At 37.1% G+C, this 16741-nt stretch overlaps 1 protein-coding gene across 1 annotated transcript in view; it reads right to left on the bottom strand.

Annotated features, from left to right (window-relative positions):
- The window catches only part of RORB (RAR related orphan receptor B), a 197873-nt gene that overhangs the window by 63556 nt on the left and 117576 nt on the right, over window positions 1-16741 (bottom strand). The window contains exon 2 of the mRNA XM_053576450.1: window positions 277-362. Within this exon, the coding sequence (XP_053432425.1) occupies window positions 277-362 (86 nt within the window). The remainder of the gene's footprint in view (window positions 1-276; window positions 363-16741) is intronic.

The raw sequence follows: 16741 nt of genomic DNA, 5'->3' as shown, positions 1-16741 counted from the left end.
AAGCGTCAGTATTTATATCTATGTAAATGGAATAATTCAAACTTTTAAATAAGAGTCCATTTTTAAGGAGCTGCTGACCAGGTTTGCAATAACAAAAAGGGAAAAGGCAAAGGACCACGAGATCAACTCTCCCATCCACCAAGCGAGAATTGCTGAGAGTCAGCAGCAGGCACCAGACGTGTTAGCCAGCCTTCTTACAGAGGCGCCACCACGTGCTTTGCCAGGGACACCGACGCCTGAGGCAGTACAGAGCAGTGCGGTATTAAAGCCCCATACCTTGCAGCCTTCGCACGTGATGACTCCGTAGTGGATCCCGGAGGACTTATCGCCACAAATTTTGCATGGTATCACTTCAATTTGTGCTGAAAGAAAAAAAAAAAAAAAAGACATTTTGAGTTTACAAAGTTGTCTTCTTCCTTTCACTCCTCCTGCTTCGTTTGCCGTCTATCCCTGCCCTGATGTTTGTGTTTGGAAATACAGAGGTGGGTGGTGGTGTGGGCCTCATCCGTTACTGTTTGAATGTCCTTCTTAAGCTGCTTCCATCTGCTAATGTTTGCTTTGCTTTTCTCAAACTAAAAAACATAGCCAGAGACCAGAAGTTTTTTAAACTCTTGCCTTTGCTGTTTTCTCCTTTATAAACTTGACTTTAAAATAATGTGCCTTGTAGGGGCTCAGTGCCTGCCTGTAGTCCCAGCCACTCGAGAGGCTGAGGCATAAGGATGGCTTGAGCCCAGGAATTCCAGGCTTCAGGGAGCTATGATTGTGCCACTGTATTCCAGCATGGGTGACAGAGCAAGACCCTGTGTCTAAAAAATTAAAAAGTTTTAAAAATTAAAAAGAAAATAGTGTGGCTCAAAAATTCCTCAAACCCACGGCTTTAGATTTGTTATTTTGCACTTGAAATGTTAAGTCACTGAGAGCTTTCACATGGCCTATCTCAAGAATTTATTTATTTTTTTTAGAGACAGAATTTCACTTTGTTGCCCTCAGTAGAGTGCAATGGCGTCACAGTTTACAGCAACATCCAACTCCTGGGCTTAGGTGATTCTTTTGCCTCAGCCTCCTGGGTAGCTGGGACTACAGGCAACTGCCACAATGCCTGGCTAGTTTTTTGTTTCAGTTTGGCCAGGGCCGGGTTTGAACCTGCCACCCTCAGTATATGGGGCCTGTGCTTTACTCACTGAGCCACAGGCACTGCCCTCAAGAATATTTTTAATAAGTAAATAAAGCAAAACTGGGGGGTGGTGATGCATGGTAGGTTTATACATATATAAAGTATATGGCAGATGGATGTGAAATTGCTAGTAATGTACCAGTTTAGTATTTATCCAGTATGTTGTATATGTCCACTGAGACATGAAGGCTACTGACACAAGACAAGATGTGTTTATCTAAGAGTATTAACAGCCATCTCATCTTTTTCTACAATAAAAAAAGAAAAAAAATAAGATGTAGTTATGAAACCAATAATCTAATTAATAAAACAAAATTAATGCTTGGGAAAATCAGAGAAAAAAAGATAAATTATTTGGGTGCCAAGCATGAATTTAATAGGACCTTTAAATCATTTCATTGAAGAGGAAGTCATTTTTGTTGATTTTAAAAATTGTGTAGGATTTGGTTAGGTGGAAGGGAGGCAAAGAGCATTTCTGCCAACAAATAGTGGGACGTGGGCTTTTCATTTGCATGTGTGAAATTTGGTGTAATGTCCTAGCTTTGTATATGTGATGACCTCTTGTGAAGATGATTATAAATCATCAGCATAAAGGCTATGGATGACTCTGTGAGAAAATTTATTTAGAATGTAGTGGTACTTATGTCCCTGATAATATTCTAAGAGTTGTTAAAATGATACACACTATGAAGATCTCCTATTTCCTCTCCCAATTTGAAATAATTATGCAAAATATACTTTAAAATGCTTTGTACATCAATCTGTCGCTTGGATGTTTTTCTATAAGTTTCTCATTCTTGAATATACAAAACAAATAACATGGAAGACATTAACCTTCTTTTTCTTATTGTTTTATCTTTTTTAGAAAGAGGTAAAATATTAGCTTAGGATATTAGCAATATTAGCAAAATATTAGCAATATTTATCTTAGGATAGTGCATTACATTTTTCAAAATTACATATTTCACAGGAACTTTAAATTGTCTTTGTAAGCATATATTTCTACTTGCTTCTGATTCTTCTCATTTTTAGATTAGATGAACTAGCAACTCTTTTCAAGATTTTGTGTTAGGGGAAAAGCGTAAGATTTGATGTCATTCTATTCTGTTCACCAGGACTTCACCTTTTGCCTGATAATGATTGGAACTACGGCCAGGACAAAATCTCTGATTTTGTGTTTTCTGATTTATAAAATTTAGCTAACAAACTTTACAGATGTGTGAGGATCAAATGAATATTTTATGTAAAAGTGTCTTGTAAATGGTGAAGACCTAGAAAATGTCAGTCTTTATCATCCTCCTCCTCCTTCTCATAACTGATTTTGCTAACTCTTTTTTGGACAAGCCACGTAATTATTCCTTTAATTATTTTGTCATTTTAACATAACTTAATAGATAATACTTATGAGTTATTTGTGTAATGAGGGGTTGTTTTTTTTAAAGCAATAACCTTTCAAACAGTGGTTTATAAAGATTACAAAATTGACTAAAAAATCCCAGGTATCCATTGTATGGTTTTTAGCTTATATGATATTAAGTCAGAGGTTCTCTTTGCATAAATTACTCCCCAGGGAGTAACTTACATGTGGGGAGAATCTGCTTCAATAAGTTCTTAATTATAAAATGATCTAACTTTAAAGGAAATGAAAATAGAGGTAATTTGCCCCCTAGGGTAAAAGAAGATGTTTTTGAAAGCCACAAAGGTTATCTTTTACACAACTTCAGAAATACAAATGAGATAAGGAACATTCGATAGAGCATTTGCATATTTATATTTTTTTATAATCCTGGCTCAACATGTGATCCTGAAGAACCATAAACATTTTAACAGCATTTTTTAAGAGAAAAAAGTCACTTAAAGGGTATGTGTGTATGTTGCTGTGTGGGGGAAAGGGTATCAGTTTGTAAATTCTAGGACCATTTTTACTTATTACGACAGAATAAACAGCTGAGGTTCATTATAGGTGAAGATCAATTTAAATCATTTTAAAGTACAGTTCTCTTCCTTTTCATTCATTTAGAAAAATGAACTGCTTCTGAGCCACAACTTTATAGTTTATACTACGTATTTGATAAAGCACATCGTCAAGGTACAGTATTTCAGAATCTGAGTAGAACAGCAGATTAAGTTATTGTTCTAACATTTGCCATTTCTAAATGTCTTGCCATTTATGCCAGGAACAGCCTCTTGTGAATTGTTTTGCAGTGAATACAGATCTAGTGACATGTTGTTTACCATGGTTTCCAACTGGAGATCTTAGGAGGATTTGGTGGCTTGGATCTCACCAGCTGTGACAAGGAGTGTGGTAAGAGGAAACTGAGGAAAGAGTTGGACTTTTGTAATATTGGTTGACTCGTGGATTTATTCAACAATAGCATTTCTGAGAGCCAAACTTGGAGGAGCTGACATGTCCTGCAATTTGTTCATTTCCTCCCCAATTTCCTATATATTCCTCTCACTTATATTTTTTCTATTGGCATTTCTTTGTGGATATGCTTATTAAAATCCTATTTAACAATTAGTTTTCTTATTTATAAAAGCAATGCTGTACAGGTTTTCCTTTCTGAAATAATATTTTCAGTGTCAAAGAGTGTCATGAAAGACTTAAAGTACTTTAAGGCTTTACCTTATATTAGAGCAATTTATGAAGTGCAATTAACTTACTATCCCATGACTGGCATGCAGATCCTATTCAACAATATGGAGTTGTCAAAATTTGTCTCCCTCTTGGAAGATGGAAATTCCTTTCCCCAGAAGCCCTTGAAGGCCTGTTTGTTCATTGGAGTTCCTTGCCACAACTTAGCACAAAGCCACCATGTTTTCTGTCCTTCCTGTTTATTCAAACTTACACAGTTTTTTTTTATCCTGCCCCTCAAAGCACCCGCTGGTGAAAACAGGTGTTAAGATTACATAAATTAATTCAGGCTAGTGAGTAACTAGAAAATGCATCACTTTGATGCAATAAAATACCTTAAGTCTTAAAAAAATCCATCAGAAATGGTAATAATTAAAAAAATAAAAACAAACAGACAAACAAAAGAAATGGTAGTAATTAGCCGGGAGTTGTGGCAGGTGCCTGTAGTCCCAGCTACTCTGGAAGCTGAGGCAAGAGGATCTCTTGAGCCCAAGAGTTTGAGGTTGCTATGAGCTATGATGCCACAGCACTCTACCCAGGATGAGACCCTGTTTCAAAAAAAAAAAAAAAAGGAAGAAAAGAAAAGAAAAAAGAAATGGTAGCAATAACAGACTTTTCAGTCACTCTCTGGTTTGAGGAAACATTTTTACTGTGTATAATACTTTTGTGGTTATTAATGCTCACCATTCCATCTCCACCTCAACTCAGTCATTTTTATATTCTGGGCATTTTTAATCCATTGAGGACAGGGACAAGGTCATACTCCTTTTTTGTTTGGTATGGTGCCTAAAGAAGAATTTTTATAATTCCTGAAAATAATGGTCCTCAATGTTTCCTTCTTTCAGTACAACCAAGATATCTCACATACTTCCTTTTATAAAAATGGCTTTAAGCAACCCCGATTTTTCATGTTTGATATGAAGAGATGAAACCAGAGTGGGGAACATGTTAGAAAAGGCACCCAAGTGACTCTGACATTCTATGATAAGGATCCCATTGGGACTTCAATTAGTCAAGTTATTAGCTCGGAACTCGACCGTGCAAATCACCTGCAAAGGTGAAAACTCCCAGAGAAAGGCCAGATCTGAAAGTTTTAAGGAGTGACCACTTATTCTTTCCATCTTCACTTTGGGCTTGGGGTTAGAGTAGCAGTATCTTTGTTTACTGCTTTTTCTCCCCTTGAGGGGGATAAGAAGCCTCGGCCCAGCCGAGGCTGTGATTCCTGAACACTGGACACTGTGTTTCTGGACACAGGCCACATTCCTGGACACTAGGTTTGCCTGTCAGTTTCTGTTTTCCATACTTTTACAGTTATGCTAAAAGTGGGCAGAGCAATTAAATCTCTTAATGTCTGAGCAAAGCACAATTTACACATGTAGAAATTTCCAATAAAGATGACTATTTTGGTTAAAAATCCTTTTGCAGATGGTCTCAGTAGCCCAAGTTGTATCTCATCTACCCAAATTGTATCTCATCTACCATCTGTGATAAATCCAAGTTAAAATATCTGTTTGTACTTTTTCCCTCTCTCACTGGCAGACTGATAAATATCTATGTCTTTTAGGTACAAAATCTTCTGATGTCACATAACAACAAACTCAAAGGCCTATGATGAAGCAGGTATTGGTGGGACCTGGTTCCACTGTAACTGTGATAAAAATAAGACAATAGCCCTGAGGTCGGGGTGAAATTGGAAGTGTGGAAAAATGAGATCCCCCCAGGAGATAAACACCAATGTTTTGAGGTCTGGCCCTTGGATCATGCTAGGAGGTGGTGATTCTGAAAGATTCCTGAAGTGGCACCAGGAATTTTGCCCACTCTCATGTATCTCATTAGTGCAGAGTGCATTCAGAACGTGCAATCTACTGCATGCAATTTAGTCTGCTCTAATTTCTACTACAACCCTCTCCCATTTATTCTTTCAGCATCTGAGGTTCCCTCCTTCTCAAACTCTTCTCTGTGCTACTCTGGGTGGTGGGTGGTGGATGGTGGGAGCCTCGGCTCCATTCGGTGGATAGATAGAAACTAAATGCCATAAAGATACACTAGGCTTTATATTAGTATAATTCCCTTTAGTATTTATCATTGTTAGGTGGCTTAGTACCATATGACAATGACAGAAAAGAGAGTTTTTTTTCCCCAAAGGCATAATTTGTAGGATTATCACGAAGGGGGGCTGATTTATCTTCTACATAGGCACGTTTACCATCCCTTGCTCACTCTAACCTCCCAGAGGACTGAAACGACAGAAAATGAGAGCAACAAATAACAATGACAGCAATTAGCATAATCATTAGAGGCAATTACTGTAAGTTAAATACTCCCTTTGTAAGCAAAGTAAATCACTTTTATAAGTTGTTGTGGTTTTAAACTCATAATTTATGAATTAATTCCCACTAAATACATCTTGTCCTGTCAACATTTTAATTATAGTGGGATAATACGTGTGTGGGATCAAACATCAATTAAGTTGAGAGTAATGTTTTCCATGACCATGGCATTGGCATCATGTGGGATTAGGCTAAAAATGAGGTCTACCAAGACTCAACAAAAACAGTTGAATCAGAAATTAGAATTTGCTTTTTTTTGTTGTTTTTATTTATTTATTATTATTATTTTTTGAGACAGGGCTTTGCTCTGTTGCTGTGGCAGAGTGCAGTGGTCTCATAATAGCTCACTGCAACCTCAGACTCTTGGGCTTAAGTGATCCTCTTGCCTCAGTCTCCCCAGTAGCTGGGATTACAAGATTGCACCACCATGCTTGGCCCTTCCTTCCTTCCTTCTTTTTGTAGAGACAGGGTCTTGCTATGTTGCTCAGGCTAGTCTTAAACTCCTGACCTCAGTGAATCTCTCACCGTAGCCTTCCAAGGTGCTAAGATTACAGGGTTAAGCCACTGCACCCAGCCTTAGTTACCCTGTTTTTGCTTGTCTACTATATAGGTGCCAGCATTCTTTTAGATAAATATTTTATCTAATTTAATTCCAATTACAGTTGTATTCTTTAGAAAAGAAAGAAACAGAAGCTCAAGGAACATAGGCTTAACATTCAGAAGGTCACATAGTTTTTGCACGGCAGGGTAAGGATTCTAGTTAAATGCTTCTGATTCCCAAATCCCAGGTTTTGAAGCCACAATATCTATCATTCAAATGGCACATTTCCTATCAGTCTGTAGTTAGAGCTGAGGGTATAATCCATGGCTCTTTAGCAAAGCACTTCTGTAGGTAGCAAAGATGGCAAAGACCAAGCAGGGCCTCTTAGAACACCATAAAAGCCCTTTGCTTTTAGGCCCAGAATTTTCTCTTCAATGAGCTCTCTAGGATTCAAATGTGATGTTCTATGTTGTCCAGATGGAATTTTAAATTGGCATTAAGATCAAAACTTCACAGGCTTCAGGAAAAGTAGTTTCTGCTATTGCCCTTTGTTTATACAAGTAGTAGGGTAACCGAAGGGGTTAAGAAAAAGGGAAAAAAAGGCAGAAGAAAGAGAAGCCAGCATATCCCAGAAGCATCTTCTGTTACTGTGATTAACACGCAGTGGACGGGTTTTCATTTGCAGATTTCATGGTTGTTAGCTGCACCCACATGCTTTCCATATTCTAGCACTGCATGGCGGTGGCTCCTCCCTCTTCCGGAGAGTCACTCTTGGGGTTATGGTAGCCCACTCCTTCCCTGGATACTCAGTACTGACAAAGGCTTTCTCGAGAAGATTGTTTAAAAATACAGTTTTCCTGTTTTAAAAATCAAATTGCACAAAGTTTGGTAAGGTAAGCAAGTCAGGTAATTTTAGAGACTAAGAGTTGGTAACATGGTAGCTTTGGAAATGCAGTGTTGAAAAGCTGTGCCATCTCATGGAGGCAGATGAGTTAACCTAGAGTTCAATGTCCGTCTTGGAGACTCGTGGCATTCTTTTCATCTCTCATAGTAACACTGTCCTGAGACTCACCATCTCAAAGTATGGTCCCTGACCGGCAGCATCCTGGTGTTTGTTAGAAGTGTAGATGCTTAGGTCCTACCCTAGGCCTACGTAATTAGAATCTGTGCTGTAACAACATTTTTGTAGTGCATATACACAGTAAAGTCTGAGAAATTTAGAAGTTCTGGAAAAGAGAAAGGTAACACATTCTACACTTTACCTTTCAAGATTTCTGCTCTTAAACTCCAATTCTCTGCAAAGACAATGGAATATCTATCTATCTAATCTTTATTTTTTAAATACAGAGGGTGCCAAAAAATGCAAACACATTTTAAGAAAGGAAAAAAACTGTATTAAAATGGTAATACTCAATATGTACAGATAAAAAAAGATAAATACAAGTTAAATTTGAGTGACTCCTGTAATTGCAGAAGTCAAACATGACTTGAGTATGACAATTTTAATACAGTTTTTTCTTTCCTAAAATGTATATACTTTTTTGGCACCCTCTGTATATAAAGAAGACATGCACTCTACTTGATAGCTAATTTTTCCAGTTCTGAAAAAAGCAATTATTTGGCTTCAATGAATAAAACTTGTATGTCTTTAGTTCCTTAAATTTTTTGCAACCCCTTTCTCTAGTCTATGTTTAGTTGAAAACTTCAGCAAGAAGGATGTTCATGTTTATAGAGCCCCACTGTCGCTGAAGAGGAGGGATAGAGGCATGTCACAAAACTCATTCCAGACATGATTCAGAATGACCAGGTAGAGTGTCTTCCCTGAAGAACAATTCAAAAAGAGAAAAAAATCTTCTTTTCAGAAAATGAAAAAAAATGCAACTTCTCTATGTTAAAAATCAAAGTGCATTAGGAGAAGGAAGAGACAAGTCACAGACTGAGAGAAAAATTACTAAACACCCATCTGATAAAGGCCTTGTATCTAAAATATACAAAGATCTCTTAAAATTCAAAAAATGGGAAAAGATCTGAACAGATACGTCACCAGAGAAGTTGTAGGAATGGCAAATAAGCATAGAAAAGATGCTAGACGTCATGTGTCATTAGGGAATTGCAAATGAAAAACAACGAGGCACCATGACATGCCTATTAGGAAGGATATGTACAACCTAAAAATGTGACAACATCTGATGCGGGAGGTGACGCAGAGCAAAGGCAAGTGCACTTGTTGCTGGTGGGAATGCAAGATGCTCTACCCACTTTGGAAGGCAGTTCAAGAGTTTCTTACAAAGCTACAACAGTCTGATCACAGGACCCAGCAATTGTGCCCCTAGGTATTTACCACCTGAGTTGAAAACTTACATCCACACAACCCACACAAGAATATTTACCCATATGGCAACTATACTCATAATTGCCAAAAACTAGAAACAGCCAAGATGTTCCTCATAGGTGAATGGTGTGGTTCAACCATACAGTAGAATATTATTTGACAATATAAAAAAAGCTATTAGGCATGAGAAGACTTGGAAGAACCTTTAGTGCATATTATTGATTGTATGATTCTAACTGTGTAACATTTTGGAAAAGGAAAAACTATAGAGACAATAAAGAAATCAGTGGTTGCTTGCGATGGGGGAGGGGGATGAATCAGTGATGTACAGGGAATTATTGGGATATGAAACTGTTCTTTTTTTTTATTAAATCATAGCTGTGTACATTGATATAATCATGGGGCATCATTCACTAGCTTCACAGACTGTTTACCAAGTTTGTGAAACTGTTCTGTATGATATCGTAATGACAAATGCCCTGATGCCTTCATCAAACCTATAGAATGGTACAGCACAAAGAGTGAACATTACTGTAAACTTTGGATTGTAGCTAATGTATCTATATTGGTTAATTATTATAAAAACATGCCATACTAACACAAAGTATTAATAAAAGAAAAAATTATGTGTGGGGATGGGTGTGTATATGGACTCTATGTGCTCTCTGATCAATTATTCTGTAAATCTAAAATTGTACTAAAAAGTCTATTAATTATTCAAAAAAGTGAATTGCACAAAGATGCCTTTTTAGCTGGAGGTAGTGAGGATCATCTGAGACACCCAAGCAAAAACAAGTAAAACGTTCTTTAAAAATAATAAATTGAGCAAACATCTGTTTATTTTAGACTACATGTATGTGCAAAACCAAGCTTCTGTCTTTAAAATGAATGCTGTGCTTGTACAGCTTAAATTTCCACAATATGGCGACCTAAGATCGCTGAATGTACCCAAGAGAAGATGTTAATTTCAACTGGGGGAAGCTGGTGCAGGGGTGGCTTTTGAGCTGGGTCTTGGAAAGTGAACACGCTTCAAGTACTAAGTATGTAGGAAAAAGGAAACCTTAAAGTTGGTTGCTAAAGATTGAAAGAGGAAAATCCAATAACAAGAGTAAAAAAATTCCAGATTAGGTATTTAAATGAGTTTTGGGGACCTGGTTAATGAGGTTAAATTAAAAGTAAATAGTAGCAGAAGGCTTCTAGAATTATCAAATAACCATGTTTTCACCTGTAGTCACTCACCATATGTTAAGTTGAATCACATGAAATTGCCACCTTTTTGTGCAAAAAATCACCAAGGTTGGCAATTTCATAGAGTTCAACCTCGTGCTGTTATTCCCTGTGTTCTGAGATGTAGCTCCTGTGCTATCGTGTTTTCAAGAATACTTGAAAAGACTGATGATACAAGGACTTGCTGAATAAATGTAAATGTAAAGCCATTAAATTGTTAATAAGTATTCAGAGTCAGACAATTCAAAGTTCAAACACTATTTAAGCACCCTCCCCCAATATAAAGAGAATAACGCCAGTGGCTAAAGTTTGGGATGGAAAGCAAACAATATTCTTTCTCATTCTCTTCATTGACACAAGCAGTTAGAGACCATTCCTGAAGTTCCCAGCACTTGTTCAGAGAGTTTGAAAATAAGCAAAACATGTCTTTTTCTGGTTGGTGATAAAGAAAGACTAAATCTCTTGAGTGTGTTAAAAAAAGAGACAAGCCAGGACTGCGGAGAAAAAAAAGGAGGATATGTTCTAAAATATAGCCATCAGAATCTAATTTCAATGCCTTTGTTCTTGAAAAAAGAAACCTTTCAAAATAAAAGTGACATCATACCTTTTCATGAGGTATTTGGGTACATTATTGCTCCACATGAAGATGATGTCCATGTGAGATCAGATGGTTAATATTATATGAACAGTTACAGTCCTAATCTAATCACAACTTTAATTAACTGGCTCAGAACATCTCACTATTAGCCTGGGTGGCCAAAAACTAAACAATAGTATTCTTTGCCACTTTTTCATGTTTACAAACACTTTTGTTTTTTAATGTGCTCTTAGCCATTGATGCAGCAATACTTGGATAGACAAATGATAGAACATAGGTTAGATATTTACATTTGTATGTGTGGGAGAGAGACAGGGAATATGACACCAGAGATCTTTCTGCAAGAACTCCAATTTTAGGAACTCATTTTTTTTTTTATTATCTGCAAGACCTTTGATTTTTGTTAAACATCAATGATGCTATTGTGGCTAAATATGTTTTTAATTTCCATATTAAAAATTACAATGTTATATAATTTGTGTTCTAGCTAAATTGCAATTCAAGCTACATTGCTTCAACACTGCATCCTGAAATAAAAAGAAGTGATAGAATTGAAGAGAAAATTTTACTTCTAATGATATGAATGACTGTAGAGATTAGAGAAAGGTATGTTTGGGTTTACATATATATACCCTGTTTCCCCAAAAATAAGTCATCCTCCAAAAATAAGACCTACTTACAGGAAAGATAAGAAGTCCCTGAAAATAAGACCTAGCGCATCTTTGGGAGCACACCTTAAAACAGGGTATATACATACATATAGATTTCTTTTTTAAAGGAGACATATAGAATATATAGGAAAGTATTCTCACTTGCACATAGCAATTGCTTCAGGAGTAAAATGACAATTTAGAATGTCACTCTAGAAGCAGTCTCTTACAATTTCACTCCATGATAAATATCGCAAAAGGCCAATGTCCAATGTGGGACTGAGGCAAAGGCTTAGCCACCCAACAAATGTAGAATTAGTGACTGGCTCCCTCAAACACTGAAGTGCCTGTTCTGCTGATACTGCACACTTTCTTTAAAGAGATTACCAGCATAATCCTAAATATTATAGGACCCGAGCGATCTTATTTTTGAGCTCATCAGTCCAGCATGCTGCGCGTAATCCCTAACAGCTTTATTCCGTGTTTATGTAAGCTGGTGAAGTTGTGTGAATGCAATGACCATCCCCTCTCATTCCCAGATGCATCACTTTGTATTTTTGCCACACAAACAAGTAAGAAAAGATCTTATCATTTTCAAATTTTGTTGTAACAAATTTCCTCCTTTTGAACTGCTTTTCTCTAAGTGGAACTTTCAAAATGACTGTTTGGTAATACATAATAATATTTGAATGGAGATATTTATGTTTTATTCCAGTTGTTAGTTGTATTTTTTATATATTAATTTGTACTATGGGCATTTTGATGAAACTAGGTGGATTGAATTGGCAGAAAAAGGGTCCCTCCCATTTTTTAGAGGCTTAAATTACTTTTAAAGGTGCAGAGATGCTTCTTTTTTGGAGAAAATGTTAGGGGAAAAAGACATTGGTGACAACCAGAAATTACTAAGCACAGTACCAAGTCTTCTTAACTTGAAAAAAACAAAACCCTCCAGCTTTAATTTAAGATACTCCTTTTAATTTTGTTAAAGTTTAAAAGGAAAATGTAGAAGTACATTTGTTCATATTTTTCACTTAAAAAGTGAGTTGTGTGTGTGTATGAATGTACATATAAACCCCTAAAATTGAACAGTGTGTTTTATGTAAATTACAACAGAAGGTAACTTAATGTTTGTTTTTAAAAAGCAATGAATCAGAGGAGAAACATTCCTGTTCATCTGTGAGCCCCTGCTAATTGTGATTCAGACCCAAAGAGGATTAAGTACATAGACGTTAGTATGTCCAGTGTTATTAATTTCTAAACAACAATAGCAACAATATCCTGAGTAAATCTGTCAGTAGTAAGAATAAATAATTGCTTAAAGACTCCATTGATGTCAGAACTGCAATCTGCTGGTAATAGCTTATTTTACCAATGAGATCTTTAAATACATATAATTTGAAATTAATGAGTAATTGCATAGAAACAGTATCTATTTAACAACAGGCACTTATAATTCTGAATTATAATTCAGAATTATAGAATGTCAATGTACATTTTAATATTTCCAACTGTTGTTCATTGCTATCTAGTACCAGCAAAGAAATGACAAGAAATCATTTTACTCTGAAATAGTTTTAAAACAAATGATCAAAAACCTGTCTACATTATGAGACAATATGTGAGACAATATGAGAAATTGTGCACTAACTTAGTTGTTAAAAAATTAGGAGAAAAACTCAGGCGTAATTTATATCATTGTTAACAATCATTCAACCAAATATTTATTTTTCTTGAAAATAGAATTATATATGAGAAAGTGTCTGGTGTGTGTGTATATATATTATATCTATATATGCATGTATATGTATACATTATATATATATACACTAAATGAATTTTTTTAAAAATTAGAAAAGTAAAATGCTCTTAACTTCAGCAGTGCCAATGACTAAAAATCAAAGCTACAAAATTGTGAGAAGGATGTTCATATGGTTAACATAATGTTAGTGCAATGTGGTCGATAACTACTTGAATTTAATCTCCAAACGTATGCATCTGGTAATTCATCTCAGGATATGACAACATTTATATATAAATATCTTCTTCATTGTAAAATCAAGCCTGAGTGACTTCCTTATCATATACATTCCTGAGTCAGACAATATTTTATTGTTCCCACAGCTAGCTAGCTATCTAGTTTGCTGAGAGCTTATAAATGCTTACTTTTTTGCCTGGAGGATGGTTCAGACAGCTAAATGCCAGAAAAGAGAAGAAAACGTAAAACTCACCGGTGGCGTCAGCTTTGGTTTTGAGCTGGTTCTCACACATTTTGACGTAGCAATTAAAAGTCTAACTGAAAAATATTACACTTTTCACTTGAGGTCTGACGACTGCCCCTACGTTATCCCACACGTACAATCCCAACAGACTGCATTAATGAGATTAAATGAAAGAGGAGTTAAAGGCATCAACGGTTCCATTTCATTAAGTAAAGGTGAAAGGCTGCTCAGGCAAGGAAGGGAGGAGGGAGAATATTGGTTTTTCTTTTTGGCACTACTTATTTGCTGAAGAGTGCGTACTTTGCTTAATAGTAATCAGCAATTTAAAAACATAATTCTCCTCCCCAAACTGTACAGATAAATTCTCCTTTGTTTTCATCCTGTTGGAAACAGATCTGATATTCATGTAACTAGAGTCATCCCCGTGACTATAAAAGTATAACATAAATTTCCCTCAGAATGAATTTATCTCCAATGACTTTGGACCCGCTTACTGAGATCCAGTGATGAAGGACTGCATACAGAAATAATTCTGTGCCTGTTCTTGCAAATATTGGACCTATGAAGTAATTAATACAGCACAGGAGCATTTCACAGTCAAAGAAAACATGCACACATCTTACAGCAGCCAGCGCAGCAACAAAACCTGAGGACCAGTTTGAGGATTTTCACACCAAGCAGCCTTGCCTGGCCCCATACCTGGAGTCTAAAGTGATTTCCTTCTCCCACCGTGCCTCTCTAAGAAACATAAGGACACAGCGACAGACGTTTCTGATCCTCAACCCTTGTCACTAGAAAGAATAAATAGATGAATATGTAAAAATTGCTTTAACTTCTACAGGAAAAACAAGCTGTTTACACAAGCACAAAATGCTTATGTAAGTTGTAGCATTGTTTAACTTTGCCTAGAGCTGCTGAATTGCTTCAGTGACGAAACTCACATCTTTCTTTCTCTTCACCCCTCACCTCCCGTACCACCATCTACACCTCTTGAATTCTTTCTACTAATCACTATCATGAATGGTTTCTTTTTTATTTATTTTTTAAGAATGAATTTTATTGTGTGTGTTTAAGGTACACAACGTGATGTTATAAGATACATATACTGAATATAGTAAAATGGTTACCGTAAGGGGAACAAATGGATGTATCCATCTTCTCACATAATTCCCATTTTCTCACTCCCTCACCCATGGCAAGAGCAACTATAATCTCATTTATCAAAAGTCTTGAATACTCAAACAATACACTATTACTGTAAATAGTTTCTTGATCTCTTTCCCTTCTGCTTCTTTCTTCTCTTGAACATCTAAGCTTTCTCCTAGCCTGTATCATAGGAAGACTGCTTTCCTAGGGGCCCAAGGTGGCGTGGTGAGTAGAGGCGGCTGGGAAATCCATTCATTGTTGTTGCCAGCTTGGAGGAGTTGAGCCCAGTGGTGCCCATCGCCGTCACATGGAGACCTGAAACACACCGATGCCTAGGGTTTCCCCTCTTTCACTCCTTGATTTACTTGGTGTGGGGCAAAGGCATGTGGAGTTTTAAACACTTCCAAAATGATCCCAGTGGGCTTCCAGGACTGAAGACCCCTGGAAAGTTCCTCAGAACCGTAAGACACGTATGTTCTAGATTGGTCACCCCCACTAACCACTGAGTCAGAATCTGAGCAGGGGTCTGAGACACTATAGAGATGACGAGATTAACTTGGTAAAAACTTGAGGAAAGAATGTTGGACTTTGAGTAAGCATATCTAGCTGTAAATTCTTGGGTAAGTTACTTAACTGTTTTCTGGGCCTCAGGCTGCCCATCTCTGAAATAAGATTGTGACGCCTACTCATTGAGTCATATATGGAGGGAATGAGAAACTGCTTAGTAGAAATTCTGAAACAAATCAGGAATCTGGGGAAGGTCCTTGAATATGAGCTGACCTGCCTCATCCATGTGCATTTTGGCTGATGACTCTGGATATCGTCCATTCATTCAATTCTCATTAATTCACAAGTAATTAACACTATTTGCTTTGCTTTTTTAAATTTCCCATCAAATAATATATGATAAGCTCATAGCTCAGTCTGTATTTAAAACTTGTGGGTTGAATTCTATTTAGTGCATTTTATCATAATTGATAGTTTTCTGTATAATACTGGAAATCATATTCTTAGAAGATCTGTAGGTAATTGAAGATAAGGAAGAAAGCCATTTAAGAACTACCCTTTCTTTGTCAGAAAGCAAACAGATACGGGGATACCAAATGTTTCAAGTGTTTCGATATGTTAGAGTTCATATGTAGAAATGGAATTGGTCTCTGGGAACTATTTAAAGGTTATTCGATATTAATTTCAATGGGATAGAATTTATAGGCACCATTCACAGGGGACTGACAGCCAGGTATCAGGTGTAGAAACTCATGCCTCCTCATGCCTCCTGAGCTGTGACACTAATCAAACTCTTGCCCTGGCCGACCAGGGAACGGCACCCCAAGAGACAAAGGGAGGGTTAGAGCTAAGGACTCAGGTATGAGAGGTGAGTCTAGCCTGTGTTCAGGAAAGAAGGAGGAAATGGTTTACATTATTTTAAAGTTCTAGTTTTATCACGTTCCTTATCCAAAGCTTTTCAGCCCTGCAGGGTGCACAGAATACGCCCAAACTCCTCCTTGGCCTTTCCACACGGGGGCCAGCTCTGCCTGCTGGCCTTCACCTGTGATCCATTCACCTTAGCCACCCCAAACGATTCGCTTCTCTGCCTGTTTCACGCCACCTCGCTCCTCTGTCCAGGAGAGGCTTCTCTCCACTGCACTCTAATTATCCACACCCAACCTATTCTTCAGGGCCCAACTCAGCTTCCATCCCCTGTGGAAAGCATCCTGGGTTCCTATGTCTCCATTGCTCATTTGGTCTTGGAGTTCTTTGTTAATCCTGCTTATATGCTTACCTTTCACCTTGACTGTAAGCTCCTTAGGGATAAAACTTGCTCTTTGTGTCCGCTAGTGTCCAGGCCAGGGACTCCAGGACATGTCTGGGGTCCATCAGCAGATGAG

The sequence above is a fragment of the Nycticebus coucang genome, chromosome 2 (genome assembly GCF_027406575.1).
Source record: "Nycticebus coucang isolate mNycCou1 chromosome 2, mNycCou1.pri, whole genome shotgun sequence".
NCBI classification, from domain to species: domain Eukaryota; kingdom Metazoa; phylum Chordata; class Mammalia; order Primates; family Lorisidae; genus Nycticebus; species Nycticebus coucang.
This window is presented reverse-complemented; position numbering and strand designations above follow the sequence as displayed.